This window comes from Pelophylax lessonae (assembly GCF_965119305.1).
Source record: "Pelophylax lessonae genome assembly, chromosome: 5".
NCBI classification, from domain to species: Eukaryota; Metazoa; Chordata; class Amphibia; order Anura; family Ranidae; genus Pelophylax; species Pelophylax lessonae.
The window spans coordinates 220,420,657-220,443,582 of record NC_138772.1 but is presented as its reverse complement, the minus strand read 5'-3'; the positions used below and the strand labels follow the sequence as shown (position 1 = coordinate 220,443,582).

The 22,926-nt window shown below is 46.6% G+C and overlaps 1 protein-coding gene across 1 annotated transcript in view; it reads right to left on the bottom strand.

Moving 5' to 3' along the window:
• DDC (dopa decarboxylase) overlaps positions 1 to 22,926 on the bottom strand; it is a 163,272-nt gene that overhangs the window by 35,423 nt on the left and 104,923 nt on the right. Inside the window, exon 12 of the mRNA XM_082259855.1 lies at positions 4,468 to 4,569. Within this exon, the coding sequence (XP_082115981.1) occupies positions 4,468 to 4,569 (102 nt within the window). The remainder of the gene's footprint in view (positions 1 to 4,467; positions 4,570 to 22,926) is intronic.

Below are 22,926 nucleotides of genomic sequence, written 5' to 3'. Positions count from 1 at the left end.
GTAACTTTGGGGTCCATAGTCACATGACAATTCGCACAAATGTGAATGGAGCCTAAGCTAATTGATTTCTATGCAGTGCTGAACCAGATTTTGCACTCTCTAGTTTTAGTAAATCAACCCCATAGTGAGATGCAGTGGTGGCCGGCCGATAGGGGGAGCAGGAGCGCCGCCCCCCCCCCAAAAAAAAAAAGAAAAAAAAAAGATAAAAAATAATAAATTTTTAGCCCACTAGGGGTGCCGGACTCATTGGTGGCTATGGGGGGGGGGTTTCCACCCGTCAGAGGCGCCGATTGGCGGCCTTCTGGGGGGTCACCTGGGTGCAGAGCACTGCGCTCCGACACTCCCCCTTTTGTGATGTCCAGGATCATGATTGGTCCAGACTCCAGCCTGGACCAATCATGATTCAGGACATCCCTGCTGACCTCGTTGGGGGCGGTGCGTGCATCAGTCACTCACCGTCACCGCCCGGTCACCTTCCCGCCGCCGCAAATGAAGAGAAGCCGCTCACCTTCCTGCCGGTTCCCACCGCCCGCCGCAGAACGAAGAGGAGAGGGAGAAGCCGCTCACCTTCCCGCCGGTTCCCACCGCCGCAGAACGAAGAGGACGGAGAGGAGAAGCCTCTCACCTTCCCGCCGGTTCTCGCCGCCGTCAGCATGAAGAGGACTCGAGGAGAGGAGCAGCCGCCGTGGACGTCTCAGCGTGAGTGTGGAGTCAGTGAGCCAGCCCAGGAGAGCAGGTAAGTGATTGAAGCCGCTGCAGCGATGACATGACCTGTGACCTGACCTGTGAAATGACCTGTGACCTGACCTGTAACATGACCTGTGACCTGACCTGTGACCTGACCTGTGACCTGACTGTGACATGACCTGTGACCTGACTGTGACATGCCTGTGACCTGACCTGTGACATGACCTGTGACCTGACTGTGACATGCCTGTGACCTGACCTGTGACCTGTCCTGTGACCTGACTGTGACCTGACCTGTGACCTGACCTGTGACCTGACTGTGACCTGACTGTGACATGACCTGTGACATGACCTGTGACATGCCCTTACCATCACCTGTGACATGCCTATACCATCACCTGTGACATGCCTTTGCCATGACCTGTGCCATGCCCTTACCATGACCTGTGACATGCCTGTGCCATGACCTGTGCCATGACCTGTGCCATGACCTGTGACATGCCTGTACCATGACCTGTGCCATGACCTGTGACATGCCTATACCATCACCTATGACATGCATGTACCATGACCACCATGATCACGATCACCTTCCATTCCCGCCCGCTGCAGAGAGAGAGGGGACAGGAGAGCTAGAGCCGCGCCCGCGTGAATTGAGGTCGGGACTGAGCTGACTGAGGCGAGGCGACAGAGTCAGATTGGAAGTTCGCAGAAGAAGTCGAGTGTGAGTGAGTGACCGTCTCTACCTCTATCTGAAGGCTGCCCGGTAACGGTAAGTCAATGATGCCTCGGGGGGGGGGCCCGGCCCGGCCCGGCCCGCACGCTGTCCTGTCAGTCAGTTGTTCTGGTGCTATGAAGAGGGCATGCATGCTGATCTCTGCATTGGGGGCATGTATGCTGGTCACTACATTGGGGGCACGCACGCTGATCTCTGCATTGGGGGCACCACGTATGCTCGTCACTACATTGGAGGCACGCACGCTGATCTCTGCATTGGGGGGCACCATGTATGCTGGTCACTACATTGGGGGCACGCACGCTGATCTCTGCATTAGGGGCATCATGTATGCTGGTCACTACATTGGGGCCACGCACGCTGATCTCTGCATTGGGGGCACTATGTACACTGGTCACTGCATTGAAAGGGGGCATGTATACTGATCACTACATTGAAAGGGGGCATGTACGCTGGTCACTGCATTGAAAGGGGGCATGTACGCTGGTCACTGCATTGAAAGGGGGCATGTACGCTGGTCACTGCATTGAAAGGGGGCCTGTACTGTGGGGTTTGTGTTAGGGGGCCTGTACTGTGGGGTTTGTGCTAGGGGGCCTGTACTGTGGGGTTTGTGCTAGGGGGCCTGTACTGTGGGGTTTGTGCTAGGGGGCATGTACTGTGGGATTAGTGCTAGGGGGCCTGTACTGTGGGATTAGTGCTAGGGGGCCTGTACTGTGGTGTTTGTGCTAAGGGGCCTGTACTGTGGGATTAGTGCTAGGGGGCCTGTACTGTGGGATTAGTGCTAGGGGGCCTGTACTGTGGGGTTTGTGCTAGGGGGTCTGTACTGTGGGATTAGTGCTAGGGGGTCTGTACTGTGGGGTTTGTGCTAGGGGGCCTGTACTGTGGGGTTTGTGCTTGAGGGGTTTGTGTGGGGTTTGTGCTGGGGGGGGGGGGGTCTGTACTGTGGGATTAGTGCTAGGGGGTTTGTACTGTGGGGTTTTTGCTAAGGGGTCTGTACTGTGGGGTTTGTGCTAAGGGACCTGTACTGTGGGGATTGTGCTAGGGGGCCTATACTGTGGGGTTTGTGCTAGGGGGTTTGTGCTTGAGGGGTTTGTGTGGAGTTTGTACTTGAGGGGTTTGTGCTGGGGGAGTCTGTACTGTGGGATTAGTGCTAGGGGGTCTATACTGTGGGGTTTGTGCTAGGGGGCCTGTAGTGTTGGATTTGTGCTAGGGGGTTTGTGCTTGAGGGGTTTGTGTGGGGTTTGTGCTTGAGGGTTTTTTGCTGGGGGGGGGGGGTCTGTACTGTGGGGTTTGTGCCACTCACAGTCAGTGTATCCCATAATAGGGTGTCTCTCACAGTATATCCCATAATAGGGCCCCTGTTCCCTATTATGGGATATACTAGTACTGATGGACCCCTTAATATGTGATATATTGGGAGAATTTGTTCACGCAAGCAAAATACAGGGGATAAAATGGGTGGAGTCTATAAAGGGTGGGGCTTCTGAGAAATGGGAGGGGCCAAATGGAAGGGCGGGGTCTTGCACCCCACCATTTTAAAACTTCACCAGCTGCCACTGGATCTCTCTGCATTGAAGGGGGCACACTGATCGCTCTCTGCATTAAAGGGGGCACACTGATCTCTCTGCATTGAAGGGGGCACACTGATCTCTCTCTGCATTGAAGGGGGCACACTGATCTCTCTCTGCATTGAAGGGGGCACACTGATCTCTCTCTGCATTGAAGGGGGCACACTGATCTCCCTCTGCATTGAAAGGGGCACACTGATCTCTCTCTGCATTGAAGGGGGCACACCGATCTCTCTCTGCATTGAAGGGGGCACACCGATCTCTCTCTGCATTAAAGGGGGCACACTGATCTCTCTCTGCATTGAAGGGGGCACACTGATCTCTCTCTGCATTGAAGGGGGCACACTGATCTCTCTCTGCATTGAAGGGGGCACACTGATCTCTCTCTGCATTGAAGGGGGCACACTGATCTCCCTCTGCATTGAAAGGGGCACACTGATCTCCCTCTGCATTGAAAGGGGCACACTGATCTCTCTCTGCATTGAAGGGGGCACACCGATCTCTCTCTGCATTAAAGGGGGCACACTGATCTCTCTCTGCATTAAAGGGGGCACACTGATCTCTCTCTGCATTAAAGGGGGCACACTGATCTCTCTCTGCATTGAAGGGGGCACACTGATCTCTCTCTGCATTGAAGGGGGCACACTGATCTCTCTCTCTGCATTGAAGGGGGCACACTGATCTCTCTCTGCATTGAAGGGGGCACACTGATCTCTCTCTCTGCATTGAAAGGGGCACACTGATCTCTCTGCATTGAAAGGGGCACACTGATCTCTCTGCATTGAAGGGGGCACGCTGGTCATTCTGCATTGAAAGGGGGCAAGCTGGTCTGTCTGTATTGAATGGGGGCATGCTGGTCATTCTGCATTGAATGAGGGCACGCTGGTCATGCTGAATTGAATGGGGGCACGCTGGTCTGTCTGCATTGAATAGGGGCAAGCTGGTCTGTCTGCATTGAATAGGGGCAAGCTGGTCACTCTGCATTGAAAGGGGGCACGCTGGTCACTCTGCATTGAAAGGGGGCACGCTGGTCTGTCTGCATTGAAAGGGGGCACGCTGGTAACTCTGCATTGAAGGGGGCACACTATACCTTGATTACTGAAGGCCCTTTTCACACTTTTGTGACCTCAAAGTCACACAATTTTTTACAGCGTTTTTTGCCGCAAAGCAATGCCTATTACATTTTTCTGTTTGCGCCCCCCCCAAAATTTTGAGCACCAGCTGCCACTGGTGAGATGTAATATATTCTTGTGGTTATTTCCACATGTGACCATAAAGTAGTAAAGTAGTAGAACATTCTCAGCACAAACTAAAAGCCAATATGCTTGGTTCTGGATAAGAGAATGTTCCCTCTATGAACTAGTACATCCAACTTTTTAACAAAAACACATTTTATTGTGTTCAATGTGGTTTGAGTACATCATTAGAGACAATATCCATGATTTAATAAAAAAGAAAAAGAAAAATCAACATTACCTTTAAACGAAAGCATACAAGACCCAAAACAACTTGTCCGCAGATTTCAAAACGGTTGTCTTGTTTCACAAACTCCAGAAATTCCTGAGCAAGTCGAACATGCTGTAAGAAAAGGATAGATTCATTATAAAAGTCCCTCGTTTGCATGAGATGATAGTTATGAAAGGCATAAAGAAATTAGTAAAAGTTTGATGCACAGTACACTTCTTACATTCTGCCATGCTAAAGTAAATTCTGTAATGCATTTCAAAAGTCGCACAAATTCCCTTCCATGAAGTTTGTGATCTATTCTGTATATACTTTGAGTTTGTCAAAGTATGTGTCACATCATGAAAATTCACTCTGCCTATTTAGATGCAGCTATTCTGTCATGTACAAAAGAACAGTAACTTTTATTTTTATTGCTTTGTCAAATCTTCATATTATTTTAAACAAAAGTCCAGATGAAAAGCTTATGTTTAATTCCTAGAATTGAGAAATGTGCTGCACCAGGCAAACCCTTGAGTGATGCAAGCGGATGCTTACAACATGTAAGCGTGTGCATAACTCAGTTCAATTCCATTGTTTGCTCTTTTAAGCACAGGCTTTCATACACAGTGTTGGACAACAGTTTATGGCCCGTACACACAATCAGAAAATCGGACAAAAAAAATGGATTTTTGTAAAATCTTACCGTAAAATCCTTTTCTCTTAGCTCATTGACAGACGTAGTCCTCGGTGATACACCACCTTCGGGTTATGTTGCCTCCACAGGAGCAGGACTAGACAGGAAATTAAAAAGCTCTGGCCACACCCTAGGGGCAGTCCCAGAGGGTATATCCTCTCTCTCTCTGCCTCAGCAAATCAGTTATGTGAAAAAGCAGTCTTTAGAGATTTTAACCCAACTCAAAAAAACAGAGGGGCGGGGACTACGTCTGTCAATGAGCTAAGAGAAAAGGATTTTACGGTAAGATTTTACAAAAATCCATTTTTCTCTAGCGCTCATTGACAGACGTAGTCCTCGGTGATACACCACCTTCGGGACGTCCCAGAGCAGTATCACAACTGAGGGGTGGGAAAATGAAATCAAATCCCAATCTAGAAGGCCCAAACAGAAAAAAACCCTCGAGGTAGACCACCGGTCTCCTCAAATTGCGGCCTGCAAAACCTTGCGGCCAAATGAGGCATCCGCCGATGCCGTCACATCAATTTTATAGAATTTTGTAAAGGTATGTACCGACGACCAGGTGGCCGCCTTACATACCTGGACCACTGACGCCTGATGGCGAAAGGCCCAGGAAGTACTGAGCGCTCGAGTGGAGTGCGCCCTAACAGGGAACGGAGGACTCTGACCCTTAATAGAATAAGCCTGTACCACCGTTTGTCTAATCCATTTGGCAATGGTCGCGGCAGATGCAGGCAAACCCTTTCTGGGGCCATCCGTGATCACAAAAAGTGAATCCGTCTTACGGAAAGATTCCGTAGCTTTCAGGTATACCCTGATTGCCCGAACCACATCTAAGGAATGCAACGCATGTTCCCGATGATGCTTGGGCTGAGGACACAAGGAAGGTAGTACAATATCTTCATTCAGATGAAAATCTGAAACCACCTTAGGAAGAAAAGATGGCTTAGGATGAAGTACTACCTTATCCCTATGAATCACTAGGTAAGGGGACTGGCATGATAATGCAGCCAGTTCTGACACCCTGCGAGCAGAAGTAATAGCCACCAAGAAGGCCACCTTCTGGGATAAAGTAAGCAAGGGAATCTCCCTGATGTTTTCAAAGGGAGGTTTCTGTAGAACCGACAAAACCAAATTAAGATCCCAGGGCGGTAAGGGCGCGCGGACTGGAGGAGCCAGGTGCCGCACCCCCTGGATGAAATTCCGCACCAAGGATTTGGTAGCTAAAGGTTTCTGAAAGAAGATTGCTAATGCTGAAACTTGACCCTTGATGGTGCTCAAGGCTAGCTTCTGCTCAACCCCTTGCAAAAAGGCCAATATTCGAGTCACCGAATAGGTACGTGGAGGAAATCCTAAAGATTCGCACCACGCAATATAAGTCTTCCATGTGTGATAATAGACTTTGCTGGAAGTCGCTTTCCTTGCTTTATTAAGGGTAGGAATGACTGAAGTAGACAAACCTCTGTTCTTCAGTACTTGGGTCTCAATGGCCAGGCCATTAAACCCAGCGACTGTAAAGCATGATGGTAAATTGGTCCTTGAGACCACAGACACTCCCTGAGACGAAGTTCCCACGGAACGTCTACGACTAATATGTCCAAGTCGGCCAGGCCGGCTTGAGGAGGCCAGCCTAGAATTTCTAGGACCACTGGCGCTGATAGAATCTGAACCAGGCGTCCCTAGAGGTATCTGGCCCCGACCATCCGAGAAAGTCTGGTCGTTTTCTGTTCCCACACATTTATCAGATACCTGATAGTTATCAGGAAAGGTGATCTTTTCTGGTTGAACCTCAGGGACCAAAGTCACCCGACTAGAGGCTACTTGGCCTATCTGGTCAACCAGATCCGATTCCTGTGAGGTATCGGGACTAATCTTAGGAAAAGGTAAAGGAAAAGATCTATTCAGGGAACGGTAACTACCGCTTCCTGTAGTACTTAAATGTTGGAAGGGAAGAATCGCACTGGTAGTAGTGGTTGATGCTCGATCTAATGTCCTGAATACCGGTGAAAACGTCCCCCCACCCTGAAACCGGGTGGGGGCGCACCTTCAGGCTGTGTACTCCTTTGCTTCGGGTTTGGCTGGGTTGGTCCTTTGCTTGTCCGACCAGCCCTTCTTGAACCCTCCTGGAGGAGTCTTGCCTTTCCCGCTAGTACCAGCCGGGCGCCCTTTATGGGCGGTAAAGAAAGGTCCTCGCTTGTTGCGAGGTCCCTTAGCTTTAGCAGCCTGTGGCAAAAAAGTGCTTTTGCCCCCAGTGGCATCCTTAATGATTTCATCTAGGTTGGCCCCAAATAGACGATTCCCCTGAAAGGGGAGATTTGTCAAGGTCTTTTTGGAACCTAGGTCAGCTGACCAGCATTTTAACCACAGCACACGTCTGAGGATCACCGCTGACTTAGATGCATGCCCTAATAAGGGAGTAGTGTCCAAGGCTGCGTCACAGATAAACTGTAGCCCTTGTATAATCTGTTCCATCAAATCAGATGTCTCCTGGGGAATATCTTTTCCCCTAAGATCTTGGCGTACCATTTTCGCCCATTCCGTAAGTGTCTGGGAAACTAGACCAATAACAATTACTGGTCTAAATGCTGACCCTATCAGAGAGAAGATGGTGCGGGACTCTGCTTCCATCTTTCGATCCACCGGATCCTTAAAGGACGAAGTGTCCTCCACTGGAATAACCGTGGCTTTATTCAGCCTGGATATAGGTGGATCCACCACTGGTGGTACCGTCCATTTCTTAATGATGGATTCCTCAAACGGATAGCGTCTAGCAATACGCTTGGAAATAGTAAAGGTACGTTTAGAATGCTCCCATTCTCCTTTAATCTGATTACCGAAACATTTAGGTACAGGAAAAACCTTCACCGTTTTGATGGGCTTATTAGTACCAAAAGGAATCTCTGTTTCAGTTGCCTCTGCCGGTAAAGCCTCAAGTTTTAAGGTTTCCTGCACTGCCACAACTAGTGCGTCCACCAATGCTTCTTCTTGAATTATAGCAGGAGAAGAAGCGTCCTCCTCACTGTCTGAGGGGGCTTTACCTGGGATAACAGCCCTTGCAGAGGAACCTGCAACTGCAGTGACCATCTCTGAATCAGAGTCAGAGGTGTCAGATAGTATAGGGGTAGGCGGGGGTCGCTTCCTTGACCCCCGTCCCTGACAGGCCGCCTCCACCCGAGCCACCATAGACTCCAAAATTGCTGTAAATGACTCTATACTCTGTGCACCGGCGGGTCCCGTGGCCCCCTCGAGGGAAACAGGTGGGGGAATATGTGTGGCAGGGTCCATGATAATTCCAGTCACTTCCTGGATAATATAATTCAAAAATAAAAAAACTTTTTTTTTTTTTTTTTCAGACCCCCAGCGCCACAAAAGCCCCTTAGTGTTACCTGCTAGGGATCCCTATCGATCGAGAGAGAGAGAGAGATAGACCCCCAGGCTCACCACTTGATGCTCAGAGTTTAACTGCAACAGGTTACAGCGCTGTCTTGACAAACAGGAAGTCTTTTGGCTGGCTGCCCAGGAAGAAAGGAGGCGGCTCCGCCCCTCTGCACGCCTTCCGGCGCCTCCCCCAAGCTCCACGAGGTGTTTGGATCACCTCAAACATGGCCGCCCCCATGCTGGAGACACGAGGCTACGCCAAAATGGCGGCTCGTGTGATCCAGCAAAAAAAATGGCGGCGGCCTGTACTGAATAGCGGTGTGCTGCAGGGCACACAACACTCTCTCTGCATGGGGATATGGCGTGGTTGGCGGCACCGGCCCTGGCGGACCGCATGGCCATTCGGGAGGCCTGCTAATAGCTGGAGATCTGATTAGGAAGGCAGTCTACATGTCCGTGGCTTCTGACTGGTAGGTAGCTTATTCTTAACACCGTAAGATTCCCAGAATGCCACAGATTACATCTTTTTAACATGTATACAATTAGATTGTTAGCTCCCAAACCAAGCCTCCTGGCTTTTTGCACATAAAATCACACTCAAAGTAGGAGGATCTGTGTCATGTTATAGGATAGAGAGGGACTCTATCTTACCATACAGAGAGGGGCCCGCGTTCACCACAAGACCCGTCAGGGGAAAAGGGGGAACATACTACTCACCATACCGGAACCAGGCGGGCACCAACTCCTGACAGTACCTCTCTCCACCGGGGCGGGAGGGCTGTCGACCGATACGGACGCCGTGACTGATGGTCTTTGGCGTTTCAGCGAGACGTTTAACTCACGTGGACAGTCCTTTAATGGGACTTTTGTCGCGGCCGACCCAGCGCGGAGCTATGGCCTGCACGCGCTCGTAGGCTGAACTGGGGTGACCACCGGATCTCAACATCCAGCCCGTCGCCCAGTTCAGCTTTCTTGCTTGAAGATCTCACAGGAACACTGGAGCAAAAAAGCTGTCTAAAAAATCCTTTAAGAAAAAATTCTTGCCAGGACCTAAGATCCCAGCAAGGTATCTAGGTCCTTACTCCTAACTAGACAGAAAATAACTGATTTGCTGAGGCAGAGAGAGAGAGGATATACCCTCTGGGACTGCCCCTAGGGTGTGGCCAGAGCTTTTTAATTTCCTGTCTAGTCCTGCTCCTGTGGAGGCAACATAACCCGAAGGTGGTGTATCACCGAGGACTACGTCTGTCAATGAGCGCTAGAGAAATACAGCTTTCGAAGCAATCGTACGATAATCTGATCGTTAGTACACAGCTTTTGAGAGCTGATCGTGACATTTCATCCAATACAATACCAGATTGTACGATTTTCGTTTAATCAGTACAGTTGTCGTTCGAAAATACAACACAAATACATTACAACAATTTTTTATTCTGTCTTACGAGAATTTTCCTAACTTTAGAAAACTCTTCATTTTCGATATGCGACTAGTATGCAAAGAAAAATGGATGATCTGTTGTCCGATTTTCAGATCGTGTGTACGGGCCATTAGGATAAAAATAGATGCAGTGGGGGAGATTTACTAAAACTGGAGAGTGCAAAATCTCCTGCATCTGTGCACAGAAAGCAATCAGCTTCCAGGTTTTATTGCTTAACCACTTACCCACTGGGCACCTAAACTCCCTTCCTAACCAGACCAGTTTTCATCTTTCAGTGCTCTCACATTTTAAATGACAATTACTCAGTCATGCGTACCCATATGAAATTTTCGTCCTTTTTTTTCACACAGACAGAGCTTTCTTTTGGTGGTATTTAATCATCATTGGGTTTTTTTTTATTTTTTACACTAAAAATGAAAAAATATTTAAAATTTTGTAAAAAAAATACATTTTGTTCATTTTGGTTTTAAAATTTTGCAAATTTAGTAATTTTTTATTCATAAATTTTGGCCAAATGTTATACTGCTACATATCTTTGGTAAACAATAACCCAAATAAGCATATATTATTTGGTCTTTGTTAAGGGTATAGAGTCTTGACGCTATGGTGCCAATCATTGAAAATTGATCACACCTGATGTACCAGCAGCCTATCTCATTTCTTAAGACCCTAACAAGCCAGGACAGTACAAATACCCCCCGAATGACCCCTTTTTGGAAAGCAGACATTCCAAGGTATTTAGTGAGAGGCATGGTGAGTTTTTTGAAGTTGTAATTTTTTTCCACAATTCGTTGCAAAATGAATTTTTTTTTCTTTTTTCACAAAATGGTCATATTACCAAGTTATTTCTCACACACTGTATAGGAATACTTGCAACTACACCAGTGGCAGCCCGTCCATTGGGGGCGCAGGGGTGCCACCCCCCTATCCATGCGTCCGGCCCCCTAATCTACATGCAGGGCACCGGACGCATGGATTCCAATTGTTTTTTTTTTTTAAGTACGTGATTAGAGACAGAGGTTTTAATAGGCTTCAAAAAAGAGTGGGCTCGGGGCACAGAGCACTTTGCCCTAAGCCCACCCAGTTGTGTGACAATAGCGAATGAATATTTGCTATTATCACACTGATTCTCCTCCCAGCCAATCAGGAAGCGGGTCCTAAAACCCATTTCCCGATTGGCCGAAAAGGAGAGGCCATGCTAGTGGCCAAGGAGGAGGAAGGAGGAGACGCAGGGGAAGCCGCCGCCAGGGGGAAGTTACAGCCACCGCTGCCTGACCTCCACGTCAGCCCAGGGTAAGTGAGCCGGCAACGGGGGGGGGGGGGTATTATGGTGTGCAAGCTGGTGTGGGGGGGGTATGGTTTTGTCCGGCTGCCGCCCCCCCCCCCCCCCCCCGGGCCCATGGAGCACCAGCCGCCACTGAACTACTACCCAAAATACATTCTGCTACTCCTCCTGAGTATGGCGCTACCACAGGTGTGATACTTTTCCACAGCCTGACCATATACAGAGGTCCAACATCCAAGTAGCACCTCCAGGTGTTCTAGGATCAAAAATTACACATATAATTTCCTGACAACCTATCACACTTTTGAAGGCCCTGGAGCACCAGGACAATGGAAACACCCACAAAATTACCCCATTTTGGAAAGCAAACACCCAAACACATCATCTAGGAGGCATAATGCGTCTTTTCAATGTGTCATTTTTTTCCACATGTTTTTGGAAAATGTGGAAAGAAAATGAAAACGCAAAGTTGTCCATTTATAAGATATTTCTAACACATAGCATGCACATAGCAAAAAAGACACCCCAAAATACATTCTGCTACTCCTCCTGAGTATGGCGATACCACATGTGAGACTTTTACACAGCCTAGCCACATACAGAGACCCAAAATGCAAGGAGCACCGTGATTTCCTGACTTCCCATTACAATTTTGTTAGGCACTCTAGGGCAGTGTTTCTCAACTCCGGTCCTCAAGGCACACTAACAGGCCAGATTTTAAATATTACCTTGGGGAGATGCAGACTAGAATACTGCAATCATTGAGCAGCAAATTATATCACCTGTGATGTATTTCAGTCTTCTTGCAAACCTGGCCTGTTAGTGTGCCCTGAGGACCGGAGTTGAGAAACACTGCTCTAGGGCACTGATAAGCACTGTAGTGACACTGATGTGGCACGAATGAGCACTGATGTGGCATGGATGTGGCAGAGATGAACACCGATGTGGCACGGATGAGCTCTGACGTGTCATGGATGTGGCAAAGATGAGCACTGACCTGGCATGGATGAGCACTGATGTGGCACGGATGAGCACTGATGTGGCATGGTTGTGGCATGGATGTAGCACGGATGAGCACTGACATGGTATGGATGTGGCACAGATGAACACTGACATGGCATGGATGTGGCATGGATGAGCACTGATGTGGCACAGATGAGCACTGACGTGGCATGGATGTGGCACAGCTGAGCACTGACGTGGCATGGATGAGGCACGGATGACCACTGATGTGGCATGGATGTGGCATGAATGACCACTGACATGGCATAGATGTGGCATGGATGACCACTGACGTGGCATGGATGTGGAACGGATGAGCATTGATGTGGCATGGATAAGCACTGACATGGCATGGATGTGGCATGGATGAGCACTGCCGTGGAATGGATGTGGCATGGATGAGCACTGTCGTGGCATGGATAATCACTGACGTGGCATTGATGAGCACTGACGTGGCATGGATGTGGCATGGATGAGCACTGACGTGGCATGGATGTGGCACGGGTGAGCACTGACGTGGCATGGATGTGGTGCGGATGAGGCATAGATGTGGCACAGATGAGTCATGGATGTGGCACAGTTGAGGCATGGATGTGGCAGTGTGACATAAATGTAAGAGTAGGGTAGCTTTGCCTTAGCGAGATATGAAGTGATCTGTAGAAATAGTATAATTGTAGATGTAGTGTCATTTTGGGTTATTAAGAATTGTAGTATTTAGTATCAGTCACACACACATGTCCTGTTATTAGCATCTGAAAGAGACAGGACCATTCTCTAGGATAGAGTTGACACCTACATGCCAATAAAGTCTCCCATACAAATGGACAGGAATTGTCAGGACGGGATTGTCACCTTCCTGGAGCTTCAAAGAGGACTGCTGGTCATCTCGGCTGCAGGGATCCGCAGGGGGCGGCGATAGGCTCCAAACAGTCTGCAAGCTGTGATTGGCATCATCGGATCAAAGGAATGTATTTTATCTCTCATAATTGGTAAAATATTAGTGGCAGAGAGATGAAAATAATTCCTTCTTATGGCTCACGTGTTGGGCTACAAGTACATGTAAATCTGTAATTGTAGCGTGTGTGGAATCCTAGAGAATTGCACAAAACCGTTATATGGCGCCTGATTGCAGCAGGCAAGCGGTATTTGGTACTGTCGCAATCAGACCGATGGGTCAATTAGACTCTGGTCAGTTCAGAACACAAAACATTGTGTGGGCTGAGATGGGGACACCCCCTGGGGTTGATTGGCCAAGGGCTAAAGTCCAGCCCACATCCATATTCCAATAAATTGGGGAATCTGAGAGATGAACGGTGTTCTTCCTTGAAGCCAGTTCTAAACTGGGGAGTCCCCACACGGTTTCTGGTATGCTTCTACCAAGGGATAAGCTTTGGTAAAGTTTATTTCTGTTTTTATTCCTTTTTATTTTCATAGCAAATTGCCAATTGTGTGTCTTTTATCTCTTTTTGTATTTTTTGTAACTCCTTTTGCTTTGTATATATTTCTTATGCACTGCCCACTTTTGGGATATTAAATTATACAATTAATAAGTGACTTCTGTGTACTGAGCTAGGACTCATATCTCTGAAGAGATTGTTGCATTTTAGTGCCTAATTGCTTGGTCTAAGCTACATGCCAATCTGTATGCAATTGCACTGTGTGTTGGCAGATTGCATGCAGATTGTAAACCAGACGGAGATCTGCGTGTGTGGTGGCGGCCCAGCAGACCAGTCTGCGGACAAAATGTTGGGTGGTGGTAGGCTATCGTTTGTGGTGTGTGGGTGTGGGGACAGTGGGAAGAGTGATTAACACCGGGGTTCTAGCTTGTAGGATAGCTGGAGGAATCCTAGTAGTGTGTGATAATTGCTAGACTGCTCCCCAACCCTTACAGTGCACCAGATTGTATGTAAGATCTGTATCTGCCTGTGTGTGGTCAGTTAGCTGGATTGGAGTGGAGTCTCCCTCTAGTGGTGACCAAAGGCAGTGCAGGCTGTGAAAGTGTCACAGCCAGTCTTATTACTCAGTAGGAATTTCCCTTATTCCCTTATACTCCCCAGTCACAAAACCACGTCTCGGTTAGCTATTTGCCGTGGGCATGGTCGATTGTGACAGGCAGGGATGGGCATAACTGAGGGATGGAGGAGGCAGGGGATGAGTGCAACTGCAGTCTCTCTCCTCTCCTTGCACGCTGTAGCGATCGCTGTGTACAGTGTGTGAGGATAGAACTTAACTGGACATGCGTCAGTTTGTTGACAAGTGATCGCTCCGTCATTGGCGCAATTCTGGGAGGATGTCATTGTACACCCAGCCAGAATAAGCCGACCGCGCTGTAGCCGTCATTCGGCTATGGCCCGCTCTGCAAGTGGTTAAAGTGGATGTAAACCCTCACATATACCCAGTGAAGTGAACAGCCTCAAATGATACACAGATATGAAACAAATCTCCCTACATAAGTTTTATTTGTATATCTGCTGTCTTCAGCTTTCTACACTGTTTAGAAAGTAAACGTCATATTAGAATTTTTTCTTCCTGTTCAAGCACTGGGTGTGAAGTCTTGTCATACACTGTGTGACAGCTGATTGGAGGAAAGGCACACCTCCCCCCCCCCTTTCCCTCCACATAGGCAGAGGAAGGAAGAAACATATAGAGCTATGCTGTGAATAGACAATCTCTCTGCTAATCTTTCTCTATACACCCACCCCGACACAAATTTCCAGCTGCTTTTATCTCCTGTGTCTGAAAACTTGTCAGAAGTTATCATGCTGATAACAGAGGAACGGAGCAACACAAAGACAGGGACTTGGTCTTTGGAGAGAGATAACCACTACAGATGTATGTAAGAGATAAGAGATAAACATTACTGATGTATGTGCCTGGGTCAAATTTCATGAATGAGGTTTACATCCACTTTAATTGAACAAGCTGAAGTTAAAAGCTCATTGACTACTATGCACAGCTGCATTTGATTCTGACTGCTCAAGTTTCCACATTTTAGTTGTGTATGAGAAAAATCGTGGGTTCACCATTGAACTGATTAGAATCTGTTATACTAGTGCATGCTAATGAGATGAATCATGTGTCTTATACTCTGATTTTAATGATGTGTGCACACGGTGCATTGCAGTGCATCCTATCACTTGGATGACCACATTTACTGTGTAACATGACAGGACTATTGTGCGTTTGCTTTTAAACATGAATTGCCTGCAGTTTTCCGCATAAAACACTAGAGGGAAACACGTACCTAGAAAAGGATTTCAACTAGAAAGTCTTCGGTTTAAAAAAAAAAAAAAATTTCATAGCAACTTTAATCCTTATTTAAGAACATTTGTATTAAAATGGCAGACTATGTCTGACCTCAGTTCACTAAAAGAGTTTTGTTTATTGCTTGCGTTTTAGCTTTATACTTTTTTTGTATTTTGAAGACAGCTCAAGATTTGTGAGCACTTAGACCAATACAAGCAGTGTGACAGCTTGTTAATGTACAATTTAGCATTTAGACTTATTCCTGCTGCAAAAATGGGCACTTAATAGCATTGAATGTGCTTTCTATTGCTAAAAGCCAGTGGGTTGCAGCCGATAAACATTCAACCACTTGATAACAAAATAAAAAGGGAATGTTCCTTTTAAAGCGAAGCTCCACCCAAAAAGGGAAGCTCTGCTTGGTCGCACCCTCACTCCCTCCACGTCCACATTTGGCACTTTTTTGGGGGCGGGGGCGGCAGGTACCTGGATTTGACAGGTACCCACCCCTACTTGCTGGTAAGATCGGATCTACATCATATCCAGCCCCTCCTCCTCCCTGCTGCCTTCTGGGACCTGTGTGTGTCCCAGAAGATGACCGGACTATTCAGAAAGCGCAGCCACTGGCCAGTAGAAAACTGACTGCTGGTTTCCCTTACTTGCAATGCCGGGACCTGCACCCAAAGCCGATTGACAAATCAGCTTGGGGTGCCGACATCGTGGGATCCCTGGACAGGTAAGTGTCCTAATATTAAAAGTTAGCAACTACAGTATTTGTATCTGCTGACTTTTTTATTTTTATTTTTTTCCCCAGACTGGAACTCCACTTTAGGCCCCTTTCACACTTATGTGACCTAAAAGTCGCGTAATTTTACCACAATTTTGTTGCCGCGATTTTGACTGGACTTGAAGCAATGCTTATGTCTTTGGACCTCAAAACGCATTTAAATCTGGCCAAAGTAGTGCCAGGACTACTTTGAAGTTGTTGCGACTTGAAGTCGTACAGATATGAACGGTACTCATTGGAAATCATGGAGTATGACTTGTCATGCGACTTTGCAGTCCCGAATCACAGGACAAGTCGCACAAGTGTGAAAAGGGCTTTTAAGTGATTGTAAAGTCTCGTTTTTGTTTTCCGTAAAAATAACAAACGTGTTACACTTACCTCCTCTGTGTAGGTGTTTTTGCGCAGAGCCCCTCCCGCCCTTTGAGTGCCCCCACAGCAAGCAGCTTGCTATGGGGGCACCCGAGCTGAGGCACAGCTCCGTGTTTCTATTCAGTCCCGCCCCCTCTCTCTCCTCATTGGCTAACTGTCTTTGATTGACAGCAGCAGGAGCCAGTGGCGGTGCTGCTGTGTCTTAGCCAATGAGGATGGGGAGTCCTGAATGGCTGAGACAGTCATGGACATTGCTGGATAGAGATGGGGCTCAGTAAGCATTAGGGGGTGCTGAAGAGAGCAGCTGCACACAGAAGGTTTTTTATCTTAATGCATAGAATGCATTAGGATAAAAAACCTTCAGACTTTACAAGCCCTTTAAGGTCACCACACACTATGCAATCTGACTGTACAATTTCCTTTTGATCTTTAGATCTATCAACTATAATGAAGTTCAAGGGCCTGCTTGGTTGGATACAAATTGATTAGATAAATTAGGTTGGACCTCATATTACATAGTTTTGGTAAATCTAAAGTTGACTGTACAAAGACTGCATGGTAAGATTGTAACGTGTGGTGACCCTTAGACTATTGATAAAAAAAACAATTGTTATGCGAATGTCTCATCATTCGTGCAAAAGTAAGAATTTGTAGTGTATGTAGTGCCATTTGAAACTTGTTGCCTTGCGCCAGGTAAGTCCCCGTTCACACTGGGGCCACCTGTCAGGCGACCTGGTCGCCTGACAGGTCGCCGTAGGTCGCTCGCCATAGAGAAGCTATGGACCCGTTCTAATAGGAGCGACACAAGTCGCTCCGACTTAGAAAAAGGGTCCGGAGCTTCTTTGGGGCGACCCGGAGCGACCTGCATAGACTTCAATGTTATGAAGTCCGTGCCGGCCGATCCGAGGTCGCGGTGCGAGCAGCGCGCCGCAACCTATGAGGTTGCCCCGGCAAGTCGGATCGCCCCAGTGTGAACGGGGCCTTAATGTAACATTTTATTGTCATTCAGTCCTAAGGGTAAACAGCCATAAGAACATTTGGCCATAAGATTTAAGGAACACTCACCAACAAAGAAGACAGTTTAACACTATCGACTAAGAAAAGTACACCATAAGGGGAATCAATATGACAGAGACCTCTGCACTGTGTACACAGTATATGGAAATTCCTGTGTAAACGACCGAATATATGGGATTTCAGCAAAAGGGGTCAGTGGTTGTTAGGGGATTCCCATTTTACAGACGAGAGCAGGGAAGGTTTTAAAAAAAAATGTTATGGGCTCCCCAAAATTTATACCAGACCATTCAAGTCAAGTATTGATTTTAGGCCCCTTTCACACTTGTGCGACTTGTCCCGCGATTTTGGACCGCAAAATCGCATGACAAGTCGTTTTCAATTATTTTCAATGAGCCCCATTCATATCTGTGCGTTTTGAAGTCGCACCAACTTCAAAGTAGTTCCTGCACTACCTTGGGCTGATTTTAATGCGTCTTGAGGTATATAGCCATAGGCATTGCTTTCAAAATCGCGGCAAAATCGCATCACAAAATCGTGGTAAAATAGCGTCACATAAGTGTGAAAGGGGCCTTAAGGTTCCCCTTAATATCAATACCAGACTCAATTCGGAGCATGCTGCCCAGTTGCCCAGGAAAGGATGGTGAGCGTGCATCCCCCCAGCCCTCTGCCCACCCCCCCCCTTTGAACCATACCAGGTCACAAGCCCAAGGGACCCCTCTTACTCCCCTGGCAAAGCAGCTATTCCAATATTGATGAGGCAGAGGGCTTATCAAAATCTAGAATCCTCCTTTAAAATTATAGGGGCCCTCAGATATCGCTTCCCCCCTACTTGAATGAATAAAGGGGTATACACTCATTCAGAAAAAGTGTTAAAAGTAAATAAACATACACAGATTTTGACAAGTCCCATGATGTAATCCACCATCAGTCATGTCATCCAGAGATGAAGATCCACCTCAATCTCGCTGCCCAATGGTCGCCAACCCACTGAAAGAAGAAAACCTATTGCCCCAATATTTGGTCAATGATGCAATCCAGGGGACCCCCACCCCTTTGATACCATATGGTGATGGGGACTGGGAGATGTCATACCGCAGGAGTCAAGCGACAGGTTTGAATGTGTGAGCAAGCAGCGTGTTTTTTCCTTTCAGTGGGTCTGCAGCCATCCCATTTGTTAGTGAACACAACATATTTACATTATTTATTTGAATGGGACTGTACAGTGTGTGTGGTTGTAAACCCTCACATATACCCTGCAAAATGGCAAGTCTCAGGTGATACACACAGATTAAATAAATCCTCCTACATAAGTTGTATCCGTCTATCTGCAGTCTTCCTTTCTCTGCATCTGTTAAAAGTGCTGAATGTTTAAGCTTGTCCAAGAGTTCAGAAAAAGGAGCTGAAGTTACACTCTGCAGAGCTCAGTGAGGAGAGGTCTGAGAGCTGATTGGAGGAAAGAGAGACACCCCTCATCACACAGCTCACAGGAACAGAGCTGAAGCTGTCAATCTGCTGGAGGTCTTTCCCCTGTCACCATTTTTCTCTTGGTGTCGGGAAAAATTGTCAGAAGTGAATCATGCTGATAGCAGAGGAAGGAAGTAGCAGACAGAAATTACCATTAGGGGTTGATTTACTAAATCTGGAGAGTGCAAAATCTGGTGCAACTCTGCATAGAAACCAATTTTTCTTTTTTTGTCAAAGCATAATTGAATAGGCTGAAGTTAGAAGTTGACTGGCTAACATGCACAGCTGCACCAGATTTTTCACTCTCTAGTTTTAGTAAATCATCCCTTTGGTGCTTTTACATTGAAACAAGTACACACTATAGAGGGATACGCTTTGTTCATTTTTCATGTCTGAGGTCTACAACCACTTTAATGTAATAACATGCTCCAAGTCCTGCTGAGATGCAGTACATACTGTAGATGCAAACTAGCTTCCATATGTAAGCATATACAGTATATAGTAAATAAGGGGCATGCAGTTAGGGGTGGCAGGTGAGGCCGAGCAGAGTTTCGAGGGTCATAGCTCGGCAACCTGGGTAGGAGTTTAGGGCAGGGCTGTCTTACCGAATGGGCACGCTCAGCAGTTGCCCGGGGGCCCCACTTGCCCGGGGGGCCCCACCTGCCCAGGGACTCAGCCCCAGCCTGTCGGGCCCTCCGCTGCTGTCAGGCCACTTGGGCCATGGAGGGGGAGCCCACAACTGCAGGAATGCCTGTCTGCCTCCACAGGAACAGGCACACACAGGACAGTCGAGTCTGACTCCCATCCGTGTGTGTGATAATTTGCATTTTTTATTCCCGTGGGTGATTGTGTAGGCAGGGCCTCAGTGCACTGCATTGCCCGGGGGCCTTCAATGCTCTTAAGATGGCACTGATTTAGGGGGTAGGTAGCCAAAGTCTTACCCCACCACTGGTCTAAATTTGAGGCTCCTAGTACCAATGAATCCAGAGATACAGGGTTTTTTGAGCAGCCTGTCAGAAGCTACATACAGAGCAGCCAATTGAAATACAAGCATGCACGCGCTGTTTGCAGCAAACTGAGAGGATAAGCTCACAGTGCTTCTGACTTCCTGTCAGAGGCACTAAGCTTAACCACTTACCGACCGCCGCAAGTACATATACTGCGGCGGTCAGCCCCTCACAGGCAGAGTGACGTACCGATACGTCACTCTGCCTGTGAGGCTCTGGGGAGCGAGCGCGCTCCCGTGCAGTCACTGACCCCCCCGCGCATGTGACCGGCGGACCCGATGTCCGCCGGTCACTCAGCGATCGTCGGGGGAGAGGGAGAAAGGCAGACGGCTAGTGTAAACAAGCCGCCTGTCATTCTCCCCTGTGTAGAAACAATGATCATACGGTTCTACTATGTAGGACCGTTGATCATTGTTCCTACAGCTCAAGCCACAGCCAATCACAGTTAGAATCACGCCCGTAGGGACACACACAGCCCCTCCCTCTCAAATAAAGTTAACCCATTTACTGCCAGTGTAATTTTACAGTAACAGTGCATATGTATAGCACTGATTACTGTAGAAATGTCACTGGTAACCCCAAAAGTGTCAAAAATGTCAGTCAAGGGTCCGATCTGTCCGCCGCAATGTCGCAGTGCCGCAAAAAAATCGCAGATCGCCGCCATTACGCGTTAAAAAAAAAACAACAAAAATGACAAAAATCTTTCCATTTGTTAGTAAACGCGATAACTTTTGCGCAAACCAATCAAAATACGCTTTTTGCAATTTTTTTTTTTACCAAACATATGTAGCATAAAACAAATTGCCTGGAAATGTTAAAAAATTTTGATTTTTACTTTTTTTTTGGGGGGAATTTCATATAAAAAAATGTGAAAAATATTGTTATTTTTGCAAAATTGACGCTCTTTTTTTGTTTATAGCGCATGATCAAAAAATCGCACAGGTGATCAAATACCACCAAAAGAAAGCTCTGTTTGTGGGAAAAAAAGGACGTCAAATTTGTTTAGGTACTGCGTCGCACGACCACGCAATTGTCCGTTAAAGTCACGCAGTGCCGAATTGCAAAATACCCCCTGGTCTTTCAGCAGCCAAATCCCCAGGGGCTTAAGTGGTTAATGGTCAGCTTGGAGCCTTGGACCAATGGTAAAGTACCATTGGTCCAAGCTGTCCAAAAAAAAATGGTGCAGTGGAGGCTCTCCTCTCACTGCAGTGTCATAAAAGGTCTAAAAGACAAATGTTCCCTTCCAGCCCAGTCCTCTCAACTACAAGGAAAAAAACATGGGTTTATGGGTATAAGGTTTACCCATAATCCCATGTTTTTCTCACACAGTTAAGAGGGAGAATCTGCTGCTGCTGAAAAGGTACCTTTTAATCAAGTAAAATAATACATTATCATGCTATGTATTATAACATAATAATTTATTATTTATCTATTTACTGTGAAATTACTGGTTTGAAGTTATAACTTCCAAACTTCAGTAATTTGTCCATTAAGCCACCTGCTTGAGCACAGTTTTTGAAAATATAGTAAATTACCTTAAAAACAATATATAATAATTATTACTTATGGTAATTAAACATTTGCCACCCAGGCCAATTCTGACACTTCTCTCCTACATGTAAAAATCTTAATTTTTGTGGTTTAAAATGACTCAGGACCCCCAAACATTATATATATTTTTTAGCAGATACCCTAGGAAATAACATGGTGGTTGTTGCAACTTTTTTTGTCACCCGATATTTTTGCAGCAATTTTTTTTTGGAAAAAAACAGTTTCATTAAAAAAAAAAAAAAATAAATAAAGTTAGCCCGAGTAAATAGATACCTAACATTTGATGTTTTAACATTGCGCACACTTGTGGAGTGGCGCCAAACTTCAGTACTTAAAAATCTCCGTAGGCACACTTTAAATACATTTACAGGTTACATGCTTAGAGTTGTAGAGAAGGTCTTGTGCTATAAGTATTGCTCTTGCTCTAACGTTAGCGCCAATACCTCACATGTGTGGTTTGAACGCCATTTACATATGCTAAAACAAGTCCTTGTGCTTGTTAAATTAGTAAATGAAAACTAATGAAGGTGCTATATATAATCTATATAATCAGAGAATGGTTCAGGTTCTATTCTTTTATTATATAGATTATATTTGGCACTTTCATTAGTTCTCAAAGTTTACCAATTTAACCAACATAAGGACTTGTTTTAACAAAATAAAGACTGTTGGTAGCTATTTAGAGCACAGTGTAATTTTATATTTTTTATTTCTGCATTCTGTAACAGCCGTGTACTTGACTAGTGAAATCTCAACATTTACAGGGTTGTTACAGAATGCAGAAATAAAAACTAAAAATCTGCTGTCCAATAGATTTCTTTTACCAAATGCTTATTTGTCTGGGGGAATCTGATTGACTGCCTGCTTCCTGACGCTCGAGTTTTAAGGCGTAGGCCAACTGGCTAAAGATGAAGATTAAATTTTTCATCTCACAGCGCTCGGCTACGCTGTGGGGTTTATTTCACTAAATGGTGTTTGTTTTGAATTCTCCTGCATGTCACCTTTTAGTAAATGTAGCATGCTTTTAGGTAGGTGCTAGAGAGAGAGTATAGTTTTGGATCATTTCTGCTTACCAGAAAGATTGCCGGGTAAATCTATGGTGTTCTCTGCCTACCAGAGAGCAGGATCTGCTAGTGAGTTGTGCTCATGGTGCTCAGGTGCGGCTCAGTTTGAAATGTTTCACACTGGTCCAATAGGAAGGCATAGTGGACAGTGGGAGGAAACCTGACAAATGAGTGCACAGGCATTTAGTA